The following is a 19,952-nucleotide window of genomic DNA, read 5'->3' as shown; positions in this document are numbered from 1 at the left end:
GCGGGGTGCGCATGCGCGGGTTGTTCCCGTCGGTCACGGCGGCGGAGGGGCGGTGGGGAGCACCCCGCTGCCGCTGGGCGGCGCTGGGGAGCGCGGCCTGTCGCGGCCTGTCGCGTTGCGGGGGCCATGGGCAGCGTGCGCTGGGCATTCCCCTGCGCCGCCTGGCGCCCCTGCCGCGACGAGTGGCTGCTGGCGGCGCGGCTGGTGCAGCCCGAGGAGAAGGACCGCATCGGCCAGTTTGTCTTTGCCCGCGATGCCAAAGCCGCCTTGGTACATACTGGCGGGGGGGGGGGCACGGCGGGGGGCGGCTTCCCCTCCCTCAAGGCTGGCGGCGTTAGCCCACGGGTGGGACTCAAAGGACCGCGTTGCCCGGAGCCCTCCGTCCCGTCCCGTCCCTCCCCGCTGCTGCGGCGAGGCGGGTGTCGCCGGCGGGGCCCTGTCCCTCCGCGGGGCCGTGGCGGAGGCTGCCGAGGGGCCCTGCGGGCGCGGGCGGAGGCCGTTCCGCTGAGGACCCTCCTCTGGCTCCACTCGTGGCCCTGGGACCAGCCCTCTCCCGTGGGGATGCGATTGTCTTTCTGCAGATTCAGTATTGCCCAATTTTCTGACTGCTCGTAGGAAAATACACCCTGCAAAGGCGTTTCAGGGAAGTAAATACGTTATAAAGTGTTAATTGCCAGCTCTACTTACACCTTCACTTAGTAGGAAAAAGGGATGTTTGGAGTCTGCTATTAGTTATTCTGAAAGACTTCACAAGTTTTATGTCGTGATGTCAAGTTAGAAGACAAAATCAGGTACTCGAGGAGACCGTGAAGACAGTAGTGTAATGTGTAAGAATAAAGCTGTTTTACATAGTTCGGGTTTTAAATCTCACATAACAATGTGGTAGTAATACAGACTTCTGCTAATTAGTCTATAAGAAGTTACCCATCATTTTTAGCTGTTCAGTATTTCATTTAGTGCCTAAGTAACTACTGAAAGGAAGGCTGTTGAGACAGTTTTACTGTTCAGTGTGGTATAAAAAATATTCATCTGTGCAATAAAGTATCCTAAGTAAGTAAATAAGGTAGAGAAGGAACTATTGCATGTGATTCTTCTAGGGTGGGACTGGTTTTTATGGGTCTTGTGTTGTCTTTATGCTAATAGTGATAACAAATGTATTATATACTCAGGTCTGGTGAACTCTTTTGGTTACATTTACTTGACACAGGCTTTTATAAAAGGGAGAAATCAAAATGGTTTGGCTAAAACATACTCTTACTTTCTATTGGCAATAATAAAACCACATTTTTTTAGGCAGGTGCTTTTCTAGCAACCACAGATATTTTGCACATAGCATATTAGTTCTGTATGAATCACTTGCGTTTCATTTCATAGGCTGGTCGTCTGCTGATACGGAAATTAATTGCAGAAAAGTTGTGCATACCTTGGAATGAAATACACTTGCAAAGGACATCAAAAGGAAAACCTTTCCTGGCAAATAATGTGTTCAGTATCTATTCGAATTACAACTTCAATGTCTCTCATCAAGGAGATTATGCAGTTCTTGCAGCTGAGCCTGAGCTTCAAGTTGGCATTGATATTATGAAGACTAATTTACCAGGTAATGCATTATGGTGACCAAAGCAGATTCTGTGGTGTTTAAGTGCTGAACATTTTAACATTTCCCAAAGAACCAATCTGTGTCCTGGAAATTCAGTGTAATTAGAAGACAGTGTATGAATGTATTGTGTATTTGTTTTTTTTATTGTTAAATGCACTCCTCATTGTTTATTTAGGGTTTTCTCTTATGCCAGATATGGATATACTTCCAGTTTAGAAAAGCAGAACCCTGGAAAACTAAGGTCATGAATCCTGCTATGATATTGGCAGGACCGGCATCTGCGGATATTTTAATTATGGGTTTGCTGTCTGTTAGGTAGAAGCAGGGATAACTTTCCAACTAGAGACAGTGGGATCCATCCCCATGAGAACTTTATAGGCTGTGACTGCATTACTCCCTTGTCCCATAAGTGTGGACATTGTATGTGTCAGCACCAGGCCCAATACTGTGGCAAACTGGCATCAAAGATTTGCTATGAGTATGCAGAAATCCTCAGTGAGAAGGGATCATGAGGGAACATTTGAGGTGCTCCTGGTAAAAGACTAAACTTCACAAACTTCAGTTGCTGGCCTGTTTATTTGTATGAAATGTTGCACTAACCTGACTATAGTAGAGAACTTCAGGACCCAAATTATAAATTAGAATTGTAGCAAAGTGTATTTTTAAATACAGTTTTATGAAGATCATTTAGTTCACAAATGTTCGTCAATGCATGACTGGGTTAAAGGAGAAACATACTGGGATTTACAGTTTACTGGAATTTTAGTTTTTAAGAATCCTCCTCAAATGTTTAACCAGATATGACAGTAATAGCTGTGTTCTTAGAAAATCTTTCTTCACAATCTTCAATTTGCCCAGTGTTTTATGCTACGAAATAATTTGTGTAGTAAGGTGAAGATTCAAATAAGCCCTGACTGGATAACTTTCTCTCTGATCATTTTACACCTTTTAAATTATTATTACAAATGTACATTTTTGGTTTGGCATGTTTAACTAAGATGCACAGAAACTTTACTACAATCCAAAGTGAAGTTCTTCTCTGTGACTTACTTCCATCTACTGTAGACCCTCGCTCTAAAGATGGTGGCCAGCATGTGGTGCCACACTGTAGCCTGTGGAGGACCCCACACCAGCATAGTTCTGTATTTCATGACAGGAACTGTGGCCTGTGAATAAGGCTGCACTGGAACAGGTACGCCCCTGAAGGGACTGCAGTAATGCGGGGCCAAAATACCAGATTAAGCTCGAGACCAGTGCTTTTATCATAGCTCTCCCACACAAAACAAAACAAAGTGATGTCCCGGCTGTGTCCCCTCCCAATGTCCTGCACACCCCCAGCCTATTTGCTGGGGAGGCAGAGTGGCAGAGAAGGCCTTGATGCTGTGCAAACACTGCAGCAGTAGATAAAGTATTGGTGTGGCATCAACACTGTTTTAGGCGTAGATCTAAAAGACTGCTGTACAAGCTGCTATGAAAAAAATTAACACCCAGACCCAGTACCCTTGGAAACACTTTGCCTATACTTGCCACAGGCCTTACTACAAGACTCCCTAATTACTCATTTTAAAAAGCTTTCCAGTTTCAGGAGGTAAATAGTGAAAATCAAAATGTTCAAACATTCTTCTTTGTATTTTAAGCTTTTCTTGGGAAATGAAAAATTAAGTAATTTATAGATGCCATATATGGAGGTAGGGATATCTTGTATCATCTGCTGGCATTTTATGCAGCTGGAAATGTAGCTAGCATTTTAAAGACATACTGCTGATGTCCAGCTGACAAATCTTATGAAATGTGTTAAACTCTCCTTCTGAAAGTAGGAAATAATTGTGAAGACTAAAGGTTTAACTTTACATTTAGGTTTAGAAACATGTATTTGTATTAATTCTCCATTTTGGAATATAATGCATTCAACTTTGTAAGGGAATATATTCTTAGTTCTTTTCCAGTTAATAGAAAAAATATCTTTTAACTTCAGTATTAGCTGGCTTTATTTAAAAAAAAAAAATATCATCTCATCTCTACTGCTTCCTTTCTCTTGTATTTTTTACTTATTTATTCACTGTTCCTTTCTCATTTCCCTCATGTTAAATTGCTGAAATAGTGGATAACTCATTGTCCATTGATCTATTGCTCATTCTGCAGGCAGTGTCAGAACAAATCAAGGTTCTTTTACCTTGTGTCTGAGTGTATTCTTCATTCAGTGTCCCTAATCACTGCTGTCATAAGAGGTGTGGAATCAAAATTAGGCCATCAGTATATATTGTCACTTGCTCTTAGTTATGTCAACTTTAGCAGGCTAAATTTAGGAAAAAATTATCTTGAGTTCATCGTATCGATGATGTTTTGGTTGCTATTCTGTTTCTGTCGCATAGCTTTTTGATTGCCTGTCCTAGGATTTCCAAATAACAACATGAGGCTGAAGTTTAACATAGGATTTGGTATCAGGGAAAGAGTTTAATCTCAGCAGAAATGTAGGAAAAGCGGTGAAACCAAACTCAGTTTTTAGTTAAGTAAAAACAGGGTTTAGATACGACATTCAGTTCTTAACTTCTTAGGTAGCAAGAGAGGCTTATGCCAACATGTCCTAGAATTGTCGATGGCAGCAGTCATGGCCTCTTACCATAAAGCAAATGTTGCCACATCCCCCTGGGCAGCTGCACTCAGCAGCTGCGTGGATTTAATTTGTGAATATGAGCTGGTGAGACTTAAGTAATGCTGTGAGATCTGATACAAACAGGCTTCAGTGTTTTTACCCATAGAGAGAAAAATGGTGGTTATTCTGGAGATATTTGTGATTCCAAAGACTAAATGATGGAATTAAATTGGTGCTCTTGTAATAAAGTGATACTGAAAAACAGTGTATCCAGATGACCAATCTGAAACAAGCTACGGACAGATGCAGCCTGCTAGGATTCCTAAATATGGGTCCTTTATCCACCTATATCTGCGGCTACTTTATCCACCTCTCCCTCTTTCGTCAGAGATCTAGGTATATGTCAACAGAAAAGGGGGCTATCAGAGTAAGTCACTGTATCCACAATCTGAATTCATGGTGGCAGGCTTCACAATGTATACAGAGGAGTACAAAATGCATATTTACAAAATTTCCAGCTTTCCAGTATCTGAAGTTCCACAGCTAGCATAGTCTGTCCTGAAGTAATTTAGCTGTCAACAGCTTGTATACATCTTTTCTATCTTTTGATAAGGAGAGAAAGGAACTTCAATTCTTGTCATTATACGTAAGGAGTAACTGTCGTGTCAGCGCCTCGTCGTGCAATTGTTTTCTACATTATGTAACTTTACATAAATATTTGTGAATTAAATAAAAAAAAAAAAAAAACAGGTTCCAGATTTTAAAGAGGTTTTGTTTATGGCCATAGATCTTCCTTTTTTGGAATTATAACTTGTTTTTTTTTTTAAAAGAAATATGATAGTAATGAAAACTTAGTAATTGTGTGTGGGAAAGTGAGCCAGCAAATAAGCAATATGAAGGATAAAATTTTAAATTATATTCTCTGTAATATGAACTAAAGCTAGCAGTTTTTTCACGTAAAATTTTTCTGAGAAAGATTTTTGTCTTAGTAGAATTACCTGGAACTGTTTTTACTGCTGTGCTATGAATATATAACTTTGACTTTACCAGTATTGTTTTATCTGATAGTTCCACTGAGTGGTGCTCTTGCTCTGCAGTTGCTACGTACATTACACTTCTGAGAGTGAATCCACTATAAATCTCTTTCTCTGGAATAGCTACAAGGACAAAGAGTTCCCTATGTACAAAGTACACTACAGTAGTTTTTTGTTGTTTTGTTTTTTTTTTTCCCAAATGCTTGTTTAAATACAAAGTACTTCATCTTATGATGTTATCCAACAGAATCTTGACTGAGGTCTCCAGTATTCTAGTTCTTATATTCCTTTATTGTTCAACTAGTGAACAAAATATGCAGTGCAAATATACAAGAGAGTATCATGCAGCTGAAAGTTTTGAGAAATATACAAGTAAAATGCGTGCTAGCATGTAACAAGGAGACCTGGTGCACATAAACATTTTATGTCGCTTCTTAATCTGTGCTATCTATTTTTGTTTTACTTATGTGCAATAAGAAGCTGCCTCTTTCCATATTACTTTTGCTGCATTATTAAAATCTGAAAAATGAAACTACTGCAAGACATAGCCTTCTTTGAAGGTGAAGGCAGGCCATACAAGAAGTTATTCTTAGCAGTGTACATAGAGACAGTTCTACAAAAGTTCCACAGGTATGCAACAGTTTATCACCTTTTGTCCTCTATTCAGATATTGAACTAAATGTAGTGATGGTAGGAAAGGAAAATGCCCTCTTTAGGTATTGTGTGTTGTTGCCTTTTGGTAATCCAGCAGGTTATTGTTGTAGATTTAAATCAGGCTTTCAGTTTACTTGGTTTTGAAGAATTACTGAGGTCAATGATTTTTTTCTCTTCAGATCAGTTTAAGATGAACTCTTGAATCATTTGGGAAAATGCACACTGTACTGTAAATTTGTTAATGGAAGTAATTGTGGACGTAATTTGGCAAGAGAGGTAATGCATAGGAAGTTATTTTAACCCTTTCACAAAATAAATGAGGAGGATTTTCACAGTACTAGTGACTCCTGTGGAAAAACTCAGCTTGTGATAATGTATTTGATTTTTAACTTATGGACGAGAAACTTTGCAACAAGTGTCAGCTTGGTTTAAGTGATGTGTGGGATGTTGATTTACCAGTCACTTAAACTCTATAAAGTAGAACATTTTCAGAGACTTAGGAAATGATTATAGCTTAATAAAGATTGCTTTGAGCATTTGAAAAAAGTTTAGATCTTAGATTCAAGAGCTTTCCTGCTGTGCAAGAGATTTTCTTTTCAGTAACGCAATTTTTTAGCTTATATGGAATTACAGAAGTAAATAAATTAACAGTCCATTCCTGATCTTTCAAAATCAGCCTCCCATCTTTCTTACCTATTGCGTTACAGTTACTTTGATCCAGACATCTCCAATCTCAATGTCATTGCAGAATTAAATATTTGCCATGCAGTAAAATTAGCTTTTCTCATTAATCTTTCAGTTTTATGCTAGGTTTGCTTATTAAAAGACACAAAAGGGTAAATCTTTTGCATTTGAATTTTAGAGAAAATTAATTTGATCTAAAAATACTTCCTGAAATGCTTTTTTAAGAAAGTAGGCTATTATGTGCAAACACCTGATTGAAATTGTTTTTCTCTGAGGCAAATAAATTAGTTAAGTTCTGTTTATATTTTTCTTTTTATTCTCATTATTTCATCACTGAGGTGAGATAATAGAAGAGATGATAGAGATCTTCAAATTGGAGGTATGTCACACATGAATCAGGGTAAGTCCCACAAGAAGAAGCTGAATACCATACTTCAGTCTAGCTAGTGGAGGAAAGCGCTCTCTCTCCAGCCAGTTATAGACTTTGTGCCATTTCTTTTGGTAGTCATAAACTAAATGAAGAGTTAGGCACACCTACATCATAGTTAAGATATTTGGCATGTCTTTTATCTAGCAGCCATGTTAGGTTTTTGAACTTGTAATGCTTTTTTAATTGCTGCTTTTCAGCTTTTGAAATAAGAATTTCTTGACCTAGAAAGAAATGCCAAACCAGATTGTTCTTTGGAGTGCTTTTGTCCTTCTTACAGTGCCTTAACTTTACCTTAAGCAAAGTTTTAATTGTTTTTGTTTTTATTGTTATAGTAAATCTCATAGCAGCTATCAGCATCTGATCTGTTACTACAAGAGGTAATTGCCAAATTATTATCTAATGGTACGGCTATAGATCTGTAGATGAACTGTTTGGGATGAAGAAGTTAACAAAGGATTTAGGTTAAATGTTACTTCTAATTGATTAAGGAAGTCAGAATTTATAAATATGAAAACAGATCATTTTTAGATGTAGTGTTAAAACAGCTAACTAATATCCTTGTTGAACTAACAAGATCATAGTGGTCATATGCCCTTACACTGAGTAAAGGAGGAATTTCTTTGTTCTTGTTCTATTTGAAAATGGGAAGAAACAGCCATCTTAAACATACTCTTAAAGAATACATATTATATATCAGTTTCATTATTCTGCTTTATTTAGCCACATTTCTAACACTGTTTTAACCTGGAATTACATCATGTTTGTAAAAACACTTGTACATTCTGGTAATTGATTAAGCACCAATGCTTGATAAACTGTGAAAGGAAAATTTGATATTGTGATTGAATCTCCTCTTTGAGGGGGAATTGTTTCTTTCTTAAAAGCCTATCTTAGTCCTTTATGATTGTGTTTTAATAGGAAAACGTAAAACCATTTAGATTAAAATAGAAACCGATAGCAAAATGTAGAACAGTAAAAATGAACTTGTGGAGAATAGATATGTTTAAAATGAGGGATAAATTAACAATTAAGAAAGCAAAAAACTTAAACCAGGAGCTTTTAGTAAAAATAAGAGGTGGAACAAAGAGAAACTATAAGAATGCTTGTCTGGCTTGGATTTTGTTTTTTGGTTTGTTTTTTTTCCCTGAAGTATCCTTCTGCGCACTGAATTTACAATAATCACAATTTATTCCTTAATTGGTCTTTTGGGAAATTAAGTTATACATTCAAAATGAGGGGCTAAAGAGAGTTGATTTTTTTTTTTTTTAACAAAACTAAAAATACTTCTCAGCCCACACTAATGACAGTTAGCTTCGGCTTTCCAAATTACGGAAGTCTAGCAGAAAGATGTGATGGGAGGGACAAGGTTAAGTAAATATTATATCGGTATTAAGAATTTGCTTTTCGAGGCGTTTCTTACTAACACTGCCCATTTCAGATAGCTTCAGCTCTACAGATATATGTATTTGTTGCAAGAGTTGGAAAATAGAAGCTGTCTTTATTCTGTGTGGTCAAAAGCTTATTTGGATGTTTGTGCAAGAATTACAGTTTGAAGCTCTTATTAGTTTCAAGGTTGGGAGACCATGTTTTAGAGACAGATTTGTAGATTTTTAGACTGACTTATGAAATGGTAGGAACTTAAATATTTAACATCTCCCCTCCATAACTGTAAAAAAATAACCTCAGCTGGATTTCCCTGACGTATTTCCTTTCTAAGAGAAATTCTGATTTTTAACAAGGCAAATATTCTTATGTTTCCTCACTAAAGGTGACAGGTTGCTGTTGTCATGTCAAGTTTTCAGGAAAGCTGAGGATCAGGAGACTTGCTGCTTCTATAAGTAGCTGTTTTCTTGCCTTATATTGGGTTGCTGCTGTGTTGCATTTGGTGCTGTGTTGCATTTTGATGGAAAATCCAGTCTTGTAGTGCATTAAAATATTGTTACTTGCCCTGTATAGTTGTTTTCCTGTCTGTTCATCAGAATTGTTGGGTTTTGTATTAAATATGTAGATCTTTTTCCTAGCAAAAAACAATTTAATAAAAACATAGCAAACATTTGGAGATAGTATCTACAAGAGCAGATACAACTGATACAGGTGAATGGACTATTGAAGTTCATCAGTTTTTCAATTGTGGACCATGCTCTGCTTTTGCCACATTGCAATACATTTATCGTCCTCTTGCATCTTTTCTTATATAGCCTGTTGGCTGATAAAAGACACCTCCTGCAGTGGCTGGTCTGGAGCTATGCAGAAGTTGATTTGTGTGTTGATAGGAGGGAAGGAGGCAGGGGGACAACATACTGAATGACTAGCTGACTGCTGTCTCTTCTCTGTGGGAAGACCAAACAAAACATGCTGGGTTTTAGCTGTCAAGTGGGCCAAACAGTTTTTCAGTTGCTGGTAAGCCAAACAAATGTCTTTACAAGGTTTTTGTTTTTTAAAGCATGTTCTTACATGGTTACTTTCACTGTTATACAGGAGAGGTCGATTCCCAAATTTTTAAAACACTAATGCTTCTTCTGTCATTTTGCAGGGGTTTTTGGACTTCATTTTGAAGGGGGAAAAGAGGGAAGGACAGTGTATACACAGGAGTGGGGATGTTTTAAGTGTGAAAATAATAAGGGACATTTTTACTGCATCTGGCTGTGAGATTCATGTTCTGGGACAGGCTTCTGTGCAGTGTCCTGACTTCTGCCATCAGAAGAAACTCTGTTGTTCAGTGGCTTCATTACTGCAATAGGATATCGTGATGTGGAAGGACATAGTCCCAGAGTGTGTGTGTCTCAATATTGAGGACCGTTTCCACACCAAACACCAAATTTAGAAGAGAGATCTCTCGTTGGACTCTGAGCTGTTTTCTCTGAAAATCTGAATCAGCTTGTGCTTTCTAAGGTCACAGAGCTTCCTAGGGGGAAAAAAAATTGCATTAGCCAAACCAAGGAGGTGTTAGGCAGTGCAAATCATGTAGTCAAATTCATGTAGAAGATGAAAATGACTTACGTACTGAGAATTGGCTTCTTCCCCCTCTTTTGTCCAATATAACATTTATATACCAAGTACCAAGATGAACCCAATGCCCTCCCAGGTTCTACAGTGGTACTAGCTTCTTAGAGATGGGAATACTCTCCCTATAATCACATTTTCACTAAAGTACCTACCCTTTCCTTCTACTATTATCTCAATACTTTTATGGTTCAGTAGCAACCATTAGTGATACCATGAGGGTGATGTTGTTTTGCAGTATATCTGATTCAGCGCAAAGATAGAACTGGGTGTCATCCCCCTTGTACTGGAATTTCTGTCTATGCATCTCACAGCAGCACCATATATACATACATATATATATATATATATATGCATATATATACACACATACCAGTATATATGTGTATGTGTTTATATACCTACATATATATGCTTTTTTATATACATTTATATGAATATGTGTGCATAGATAGATATGCACACACATGTTGTATATTGCATAGTGTGAGAGTTAGTCTGATTTCTCTTCACTGGAGGTATGAAGTGATACAGTTTTGACATTGGGTTGTCATCCTCATAGCAGTACGGTTTTGCTTGTCTGTTTTCTGGGAATAGTAGATGGTATTAAGTGGTAGATTTTCTTCAAAATATTTATTTTTAAGCAATGGATTAACTGTCAAAGCTTTCAGTCAATATAATCTTTCTGTGTGTGTAGAAAGGCCCTCTAGTACCTTATTTCATAAAAAGTAATAAAATGTTTGAGAGATCTGGTGGCTTTGTAGTACTACTGTAGTGTAAGGCTATAGAAGGTCAGGCACATATCTTATGTGGGGGTGCTATTGCACTAGCAACATCTTGAGGTTTTTGTTATCTTTTTAGAGTAACAGAAGATCTAGCTCCATTAAAACATGTTATGTTCCCAAATGTCTGCTTGACATTTTTTTGACATCTGTAGTTGTGTCCTCACAACTCACAACCATAATGGCTTTATGAAAGAAAGTCTGTTTTTATGTTAATTTAGATTTTGGGGGTTTGTGTTTATTTTTAGTGTGATGCATCGTAACCTTATGAGTGTTGAAAGGAACTGGAGTTCCTGCTGTTCTGACAAAATGGAATGATTGCTTTAACTGTTTGATATGTTCTATAATGGAAAACTGATTAAAATGCCATTTTAATGGGGTAATTTACCTTTTTGCTGAAATACTGTGGCTACGTAGAGCTCTGCTAGCTGTGGTCATACAACCTCTTGGAAAGAGCTTAAGCAAGTAAAAGGTATAACCATTGACATAGACAAGTTAAGAAAGGGTTTCTTATTTTATTACTACTCATTATCTTGTTTACTATTACTGTTTAGTTATAAGTAAGTACATTTCATTAAAATAATTTGGGGTTCCTGAATCATCTTATTGGTTAAGACCCTGTGTATTTTAAATACTTTTATTTTCTCTACAAAAAAGCAAGCTAAAACCATGCACTTGCACCTGGGTGTGATTATGTCAGTAAGCTCTTCAATGGCAAGTATATGTTAAAGTTGAATGTTTGGCATAGAAAGAACATGTAAAAGTATGCAGGAATCCAAACAAAATTTGAGAGGACCTGGCATTTTTTCCATTTTCAGAACAAATGACAAAAAGCATGTATCTGTTGCAGACCATACACTACTTGTCTGTAAATCGATCAGATGTGATGTATCCCGTTAATAGCTTGTGACTTTTCTTCAGGGGTTTTTTTTTTTTATCTGAGCCATACCTGTGTCAAAATTGCTATTTCTCCAGTGCAGTTTTGGAGGTAGAGATATCTAATCCATTATGATTCTTTACTTTCTTTTGTTTAACATTGAGTATCAGGGCAGATTGCTTAAATATTCATCACTGCTGTTAGACCCAATCACAGTAATGCGATCGAAACATTAGCAGTTTCTCTAATATTGCAGAGACTGAATGGTCCTAACTGCAGAGAAAATATCTAACACTATCAAATTATGTCAGTCTTTTTATGACTTTTCCATTTTTACAATCTGGGAAATGTTGAGTAATTCAAAGGAGGCAACCTCAGACTTTCTGGCATTTTAAAGTTAATGCTGTTCTCTGAGATACACCAAGACAAAACATAACATCAGTAGTTACATAACGAGAATGGATGTTTAATATATATATCACTATGAGAATTGTGGGATAATGGCAGGAAGTGGAGAGGTCACAGAATGTAAATCCAATTTCCAATTCACACTAAAGCTGTGTGAGCTAATAGATTTAAAAAACATGCTTTGTTAATTTTCTATCTGGTTCTTCTAAGTTAGTCATTTATCTAGCTAATTATTTGTCCTGTGTTGTCAGTTTCTAAACATCCGTACAAGGGTTAGTTGGTATTAATAAACAATTAGGACTTGGGCATCTGTTGCAGAAGAAATGTTTTCTCTGTATCAGTTTGCTGTGGTTTCCTTGAGAGATAGTAAAACATGATCAAATGTGGCTTGTGTCCTACACCAAAAGGATTGTCAGCGCAAGAGTCCAGGACTCAAAACTTACTCATCCTATACAGTTTGTTAGTTTACAGGATTTATAGCTAGCCTGTGTTTCACATTATTAAGTAGATTGATCTGTCCATACTTCAGTTGCTCATTTTGCTAGGTAGTGTGTTTCACGTTGTCACTAGGCCCGTTTGCCATGTGAAAGTATGATATGTATTTATTAGATATTAGTTCTTGATCATTGACCTGTTCCTTTCATGCAGTTCAAGGCAGTTAGGAGTCTGTTAGCATTCTGGGATTTGAGGGATTTTTTGTTTGGTTGGTTTGGTTTTTTTCACGGAATTAGTTCATCAATGAGCTGGCAGTAGTACCTTTTAGTTTTCAATTTCCATAGTTTTGGATATAGACTACAATATAAGCTAGTTAGTTTGTATCTGACCAAAACAATTTGAAGACTGTAAAACTGGTAAAAATTGAAGTGAGGAAGGTCAGTCATCTACTTCACACTATTTTTCAGAAGGCATGTCATGGTTTTAATAACTTCAGGTACAACAAACAGGACAGTTACTACCTTTGTTAAATGTACATTGTATTACCAAAGCTGACTTATGGTTGACCTGATGTTTGTAACAGTGTAAACAAAATACCAGTATGAAGATTTCTGTATTATGCCTATGGATAGTAATCTTCACTATTAATAGCATCGTAATTTACAAGGATCTTAATTCTGATTGTCTTTTCCCTTCCTACAAATGCAGCTTGTTTGGTTTTTTTATCAGGTAGAAAAATGGGGAAAAATTACCCTGTATTTATCTATTATTTCTAAAGCATTTTCTCAAATACGACTAGGGAATATAGTATGTTTTCTTATTTTTCACTCCTACATCTTTTTAAAATCCATCTTTTATCTGGTCTGAGGTTTTGCTGTTTTACAGGGAAAACGCAAAGCAGATTTTTGGCCTAGTCTTTACAAAAAATTAATGAAATACCCAGTTGTCATTGCAGTGGAAAAGATGGCATTATATGTTTCAGTGTAAATAGTTTGTGAAAAAAAATCCAAAATGCACACACATATGCATGCTTATCTGTATATAGTATGTTTACTTTCTAGGTTTAATATTGTACTCTTTCCCAGTATCACTCACTATTTCTTCTCCTCACTCTTCCTGAAATTTCCAGGGTATTGTATATTTTTAATTTAATGAAGAAACTTAAATTTTGGTTTAGATTTTTTTTTTTAAATGCATAGAATACAATTTTTGAGATTACTCAGATTGTATTTTTGAGGATCTAATGTGCTTTCAAGTTTATTAGCAGGGAATAATAGCTGTATATAGGTAAGAAATAAATTGTCAGAAATTGTAAGAAATCAATTCACAGCTGTGTTAATTTTACATTTAGCTTGTTCTGTGAACTACTCTGGTTTCAAATCTGCATTATGATGTGATAGGGGTGTGATGCTTAAGTCTGTAGATTTAAAAAAAAAACAATGAAAATATATCTTGGTCTCAAGGATAAAACCTCTAGCTTCTCTTGTGAGTATGAAACTAATTTAGACACCAACCGGAGGAACTGGTCAGAGATTTGCTGGATGCCTTTCCTCTGTTGGCTACTGTTCCCTAAGAAGCAAGTTAATGAGTGTTATGGGAAAGAGGCAGAGCTCTACATATCCTAGGGAAAAAGGACTTTTAAAGCTAGGACACTGAATAGCTAAACCATCCAGTCAATTTTGTTCTAATGCAAATGAACAGGTAGGTTTGTGTATGTTAGGCAATGAGATGCTGGGACAAATTGTCAGTTAATTGGATATTATGAAAATAAGCTATAGTACATTTTGTTTAAATTTATTAGAGTTTTCTAGCTGACTCTTACTTTTCAGCAAGATGATCCAATGTAAAAACAAAAAGTGCTTTCAATATTTAGAGGTTGTCATGCTCTGTAACAAAAATTTTTCAAGTGTGGAGTTTACAGGAGACTAGAGAAATGCTTTCAGAATTTTAGCTATTATGAACAAATGCAAAAAGAAAGAATGTGCAACAGTTTGTGTAAAGGTGAAAGAAGGGGTGACCTATAAAAACATACAAATGAAAATGTATTTTCAAATGAGAGAGAAGGGGCAATATAATTCTGCTCATTATTAAAAAGAATTAAAGTTTGTTTCCCAGTTTCTTTTGAAAAGAAGCTATATAAATTTTGAACAGTATATTAACTGTAAGTTAGGAAATTAAGTGGCATAGGCAAGTTAGAAGTATCTAAACAAAGCATTGGAAATACTTTTAAAGTTTACATTGCCAGGAATTACCACATTCAAATTTGTAGCTGTGGACTTAGAATTTCATAAGGTTTATAATGAAATTATTTGGTTGATGACTGAACAGATATATGCATTTCTGAAAAGAAAAAGCCTCTTTATTAATAACATTTTTACGATTAGGCTTCTATACTAAATAAAAATCTTATTTTTAAGGTGTTAATAGAGGGTAATTGTGAAAAGAGATATTGTTAGATTTTTGACAGAATACCTACAGTAATCGATACGTTCAATTTCAAAGCTAGAAAACTCAGTCACAGTGGAGCTTGTTTTCATTAATCCCCTTGACCTAGGCAAGTTTGGTTTCATGTTTAATTCAAAAATCTCATCCCTACCCTCCCACCCCCTTGTCATGTTAATAACTTTCGTGCCATTGGGTCAGTTTTTCTGTGTTTCTGCATTTCTGCGGAAATGTACTCTCTCAATTCCCTATAGAATCTAAATCAGTATTTTTCTCATTTCTTTTTTTTTTTGAAACCTTTTATCCAGTATTTTCGTAGATCTGCTCCCATCACAAATTTTCTTCTCTTAGAGAAAACCAGCAAAAGATGAGTGGCTATTCTTTCAAAGAGTTTTAATAGTTGACAGAGATAGGTATCTTTTCCCATTAATTATGATTAATTAATCTGTGGAACAAGCTTCCTGTTTGTCTCCACTTCCAACTCCACTTACTTGTCAAATCTCATATGAAAAGTCTTATCTCTTTTATGTATTCCCAAAATCACAAAATTGAATTTATGCCATTTCAGTGATGAACCCCCACCTAGTTAGATGCTTGACCGATCAGATAAATGTTGTGCGATTTCCTGATGCTCACCAATTTAAATAAGTAATTTACATGCATAAATATTTTTTCAGAAGTGCACACATTGCGTGTTACAGGAATCTCACTTTGCCACTGAGATGGGCAAGATTACTCTAAGTATATTGGATTTATTGGAATCAGAATCTAAATTCTGGTTCTTCAGAAGCTGTAAATATGACTTACAAGAAGGAATATCTGAAATGCAGTTTTGAGCATTTAAATTAAATTTTTCCACATAGTTGTATCCCCAGCTAACTTTTCGGCTCAGCGTTTAAGTGCTTTTTTGAATAACCCTGAACACTGGAAAAGGAGTGCTGAATTATATTAGCAAGGGGTCAGTACTGTGTGAACCCATCTGTGTGGCGTCTGCTCTGCAGCTTGTTTTAGTGTACGGATGTTTAGAAGCACAGAGAGATCAGATGTGCAGTTTTCTACAACCTGCATAGGCATATCTTAAAGGAATCCTTTACTGCTGCAAGTTAAATAAGAAACCGTAGTACAATTAACGTAAGTTTCAATGAGTGTCTAGCCTTATCATTGCTCATTGAAAACATAAAGACAGAAAGTATACCTGGAAGTATTTGTATTATATGTGTGCATTACAATAAAAGCATTTGTGCCTTCAGAGAATCTGTTTTTCAAGTTCTTACTCAGTGCATTTTTATCATGCTTCTCCAGTTCATAGATTTTTTTCTTAGAGAATTTTCTTAGAATTTGCTTTTCGAAAAATACTAACATTTGCATGCATTAAGGATTTTAGAGCATTTATGTACCAGAATTCCACCTGCATGAATACATACATGTACACTGCAGCCAAATTTCTCTTAGAAAATTGGTATCATCTTGTAGAGAAGAAGAAACCACTGCACAGTGAAGTGCAGATACTAAGTTCACATTTTCAGTTAGTTAACAAAAGTTTGAAGGTACAGCCAAAACCTGACTATATTTATGAGAATGTTTATCATGTTGTGTCATTTTTGTGGTGAATACTTTTGCAAGTCTTGGGGAAGATCCTCTGAAATTTTTAAAAGTACTTTTAAGAAGAATTTAATATGTTGGGTTGATAACCCTTATAAATACTTCTTTGTCTTGCCTTTATTTCCTATCAGAGTTCCAACTTGCATTGCAGTTTCTTTTGTATTCTGTTATGTGGTCTTTGTATTTTCCTGGTAGAAAATACTGTGGCTTCACGAAGATCATTAAAACATTGGGGCACATTTTTTCATTCTTTGCTTAAATTTTACAGAGTAGGCTTTGAGATTACCAAAAATGTTTAACACTTTCCTAAACTTCTCTGTGAGAAAAATATAGGCAGTAAACACAGGAGGAAAAATACTTAAGAAGGTCTTAGAAAGCTATCATCAGCATAGGAAGCTCAGCTGTTCAGTGAAGAACCCAACTGAAAGGTGATTAACTGGTACCCTGTCTTGCCCTGTGCCTCAAATGATCATCTGTAGACTATACCGTGTGTAATCCAAACTTGTATCCAAATAGCTGTTAGCTCTAAAGTATGCATACTGGAATAATTTGGCATGAAAGCTCTTTGATGTATTTTTAATGAAATATAATTCTTTTGTAAACTAGAACTTGGATTATTAATGGATTGAAATGGTTACAGAAATAAGGTCAAGTGTTTGTGTAATTGTTGGTAGGTGAGTTTATTTCTGAAACAGCTTGCAAATGGGAGGTAATTTAAAATGCAAATTTAAAACCAACTGAATAATTGCTATATGGGACTTGTTCCCATTCTTTCAAAGGAAGTTTTTGTAGATTGTGGTGAGTATGTTTGCAGCTTTTTTGCTCAAAGTAGAAGCGAAAAAGGTAGCATCTAAAAGAAAACTTTCTGCTGCTTCTATTTTTGTCCCCTCCTCATCCCCCGTTCATGAGAGACATGGGAACATTGAGGAGGGTTTAGTGAAGGGCCACCAAGGTGATTAGAGGGTTGGGGAACTTGATCTATGTAGATATGTTGATGGAGCTGGGTTTGCTGAGCCTGAAGAGGGGATCTGAGGAGGGGAATCTAATCACAGTCTATGTGAAAGGTAGCTGTAGAGAAAGATGTAGGTAGCTGTCTTCATGAGGGTACACAGGGACAGGGCAAAATCCAACAGGCTCAGGTTGCTTCAGGGGAAATTCTGTCTGGATAAAAGAAAACAATTCTTTACCATAAGAACAGTGAAACACTGGAGTAAGTTGTGCAGAGAAGGGGTTAAAGACTGTGCTTGACAGGGCCATGAGTAACCTTTAATATAAGGCTCTGTTTTCAAGAAAAGATTGGACCAGATGGTCTCCAGAAGTCCTTTCCAGCCTAAATTTTTCCATGATTCTGTGAATCTATCTTTTCTCTGATATTCAAGCAAATATGGAGAAAGGGACTAGGCTGGCTGTGGTACTGCTAGTAATTTGTGGAGAATAATAGTCCTGGCTTCTCTAATCTGATCCATTCCTCAGAGCGAAGCAACTGCTCTGTATTAAGAAGGAAACAGGAGGGGAGGGCAGTTCAGGAGAAAGCGGTGCCTGAGCTTTTCAGAGGAGGGATGTGACGGATGGCTGGAATGCAGGGGAAAATACTGTGTAAGTTTGAACATAAGTGTCAAGAAGGGTAGCTGAACAGTTGAAGAAACCTAGGACAAAAAGGGGGTAAGTAAGGAGTGAAAAGGCAGTAGCATATGGGTTTGATATACACTTGGTGTATACTAAACAGTTTAAGTATCGAGTGTATTCACCATGTGTGATAAGGTTTGAATGGCGGAGGGACTGATACAGGAGGCATTATATGCCTCTAGGTGCTGAAGGTAGTGTGGTGTGGATAGTCTTGGATAGTCTTGTCTGGTAGTGTGAGTAGCCCTGGGTTATTGAAAGCAAGAGAACTCCATGAAAGTAATGGAGGAGGAAGGGTACACCAGGACATTCTTGAATGTTTTGCAGTTTGAGTCACCTGAAAGGGCTGGTGCCTCACCCCTGTTGTCTTAAATACTTGAGAGAAGAAGAGAAAGAAAAAAAACATGTGGATTGTTTGGAGCAGGTGTTAACACAGTTATTTGATCATAAAATGGGACGTATAAACTTAGAGAGATGAAAGACAATAACCTTTCTCCAAGTTGAATAAATTTGTTATTTTTAATTGTTTCAGGGAAGTTGGATTGTCTAAGTACATGGATATTTCATTTGCCTTGGTAATCCGTCAAAACATACTTGACATTGTAGTTGCTTTTCTTTTTTTCAGCATCATCATTTTCTCCAGAGAGGAAAGTTAGTTCTGTCCTTAGATTGTTCTGGATCATTCCGTTAGCTGACTAGTGCAACTGTCAACAAAATTTCTGTCTTAAGATGTTTTCTTCACTTTAGTCTATAAATGAAATTGAGGGCATCTCTCTGAAATGTCACTGACATGTCTTGTGTGATGTGTACAGTATGTCAGATTACACTTTGCAATATGATTTGGAAATTGTCAGAAAACCTGAATGTGTGCTTTAGTGTGACATTAGTTCATTCAGATCCATTATTACTGCTGCCAATACCTGTTTCTATATAGTGCTTAGATATCTGTAGAAGACAACCACTTTATAGAAAAGGGTTAATACCCTTATCCCTGGTTTAAGATGGGGAATGTTAGTGTACAGAAGAGAAATTCCTTTGCCCGTAGTCACTCACAGAGTGGCAGAGCTAGGGTTAGAATCTGCATCTTCGTTAAGCAATTATTTAGTGATGGGTTCTTAAAAGTAGCATGGTATTGGGAGGAGAGACTATGTTTTGGATTAAATATGACTAATATTTTCTTTTTAATACGAACATTGCATAACCTATGAAAAAATTTTGTCTCAATATGTGGAATTGTCTCTATCCAGATTTTTATTATCCCTACTAAAGAAAATAGATTGCTTTCTGCCATTGTCTGTTTAGCCAGCTGTAAGCCCTGTTGGACAGATTGCATGGTATGCTGATTAATGATACAGGCTGTGGGTGATTAGCCAAGTGTGTAATGAGGTCCATAGCTTCCAGTGTATTACAGAAATGCCATTGATCAATATAACCACACAGTCTGTAGCGTCTTCTGCAAAGTAAATTCAGACTAGTGGAGAAAAGTGGTGTAGCCCCTGAGGAGCTGCTGCAGCGCTATACAGCTGTGCTTATTTTTAGAGGAGGCTTAAATTTAATCTGAGGATTTGAAGGTTTGGTGGGGTTTTTTTCCTTGATATCTTTCTTACTGTGATTATGGGCATCTCCCTACCCCCATTTTTCTTGCAGAATAAATCCAAAAGACTTAAATTTGTGATAAATTTGGGAGAGTTCTACATGTGCTTAAAAAAGCGTATCCCAGCATCCAAGAGCAGGAAGCAAAATAGCTTGATGAATTCTGACAAACAGCATGCTGTTTTATAAAAC

The 19,952-nt window shown here is 36.7% G+C and overlaps 1 protein-coding gene across 2 annotated transcripts in view; it reads left to right on the top strand.

The window, feature by feature from the left end:
- The first annotated feature begins 38 nt into the window (after window positions 1-38).
- The window catches only part of AASDHPPT (aminoadipate-semialdehyde dehydrogenase-phosphopantetheinyl transferase), a 38,154-nt gene continuing 18,240 nt past the window's right edge, over window positions 39-19,952 (top strand). For both annotated transcript variants that reach the window (XM_072850615.1, XM_072850614.1), the window contains exons 1-2: window positions 39-270; window positions 1,375-1,600. In XM_072850615.1, the coding sequence (XP_072706716.1) occupies window positions 127-270; window positions 1,375-1,600 (370 nt within the window). In that variant the 5' untranslated portion in view covers window positions 39-126. The remainder of the gene's footprint in view (window positions 271-1,374; window positions 1,601-19,952) is intronic.

The sequence above is a fragment of the Ciconia boyciana genome, chromosome 1 (assembly GCF_034638445.1).
Source record: "Ciconia boyciana chromosome 1, ASM3463844v1, whole genome shotgun sequence".
NCBI classification, from domain to species: domain Eukaryota; kingdom Metazoa; phylum Chordata; class Aves; order Ciconiiformes; family Ciconiidae; genus Ciconia; species Ciconia boyciana.
The sequence above is the reverse complement of the archived record's forward strand: the minus strand, read 5'-3'. Positions and strand labels throughout refer to the sequence as shown.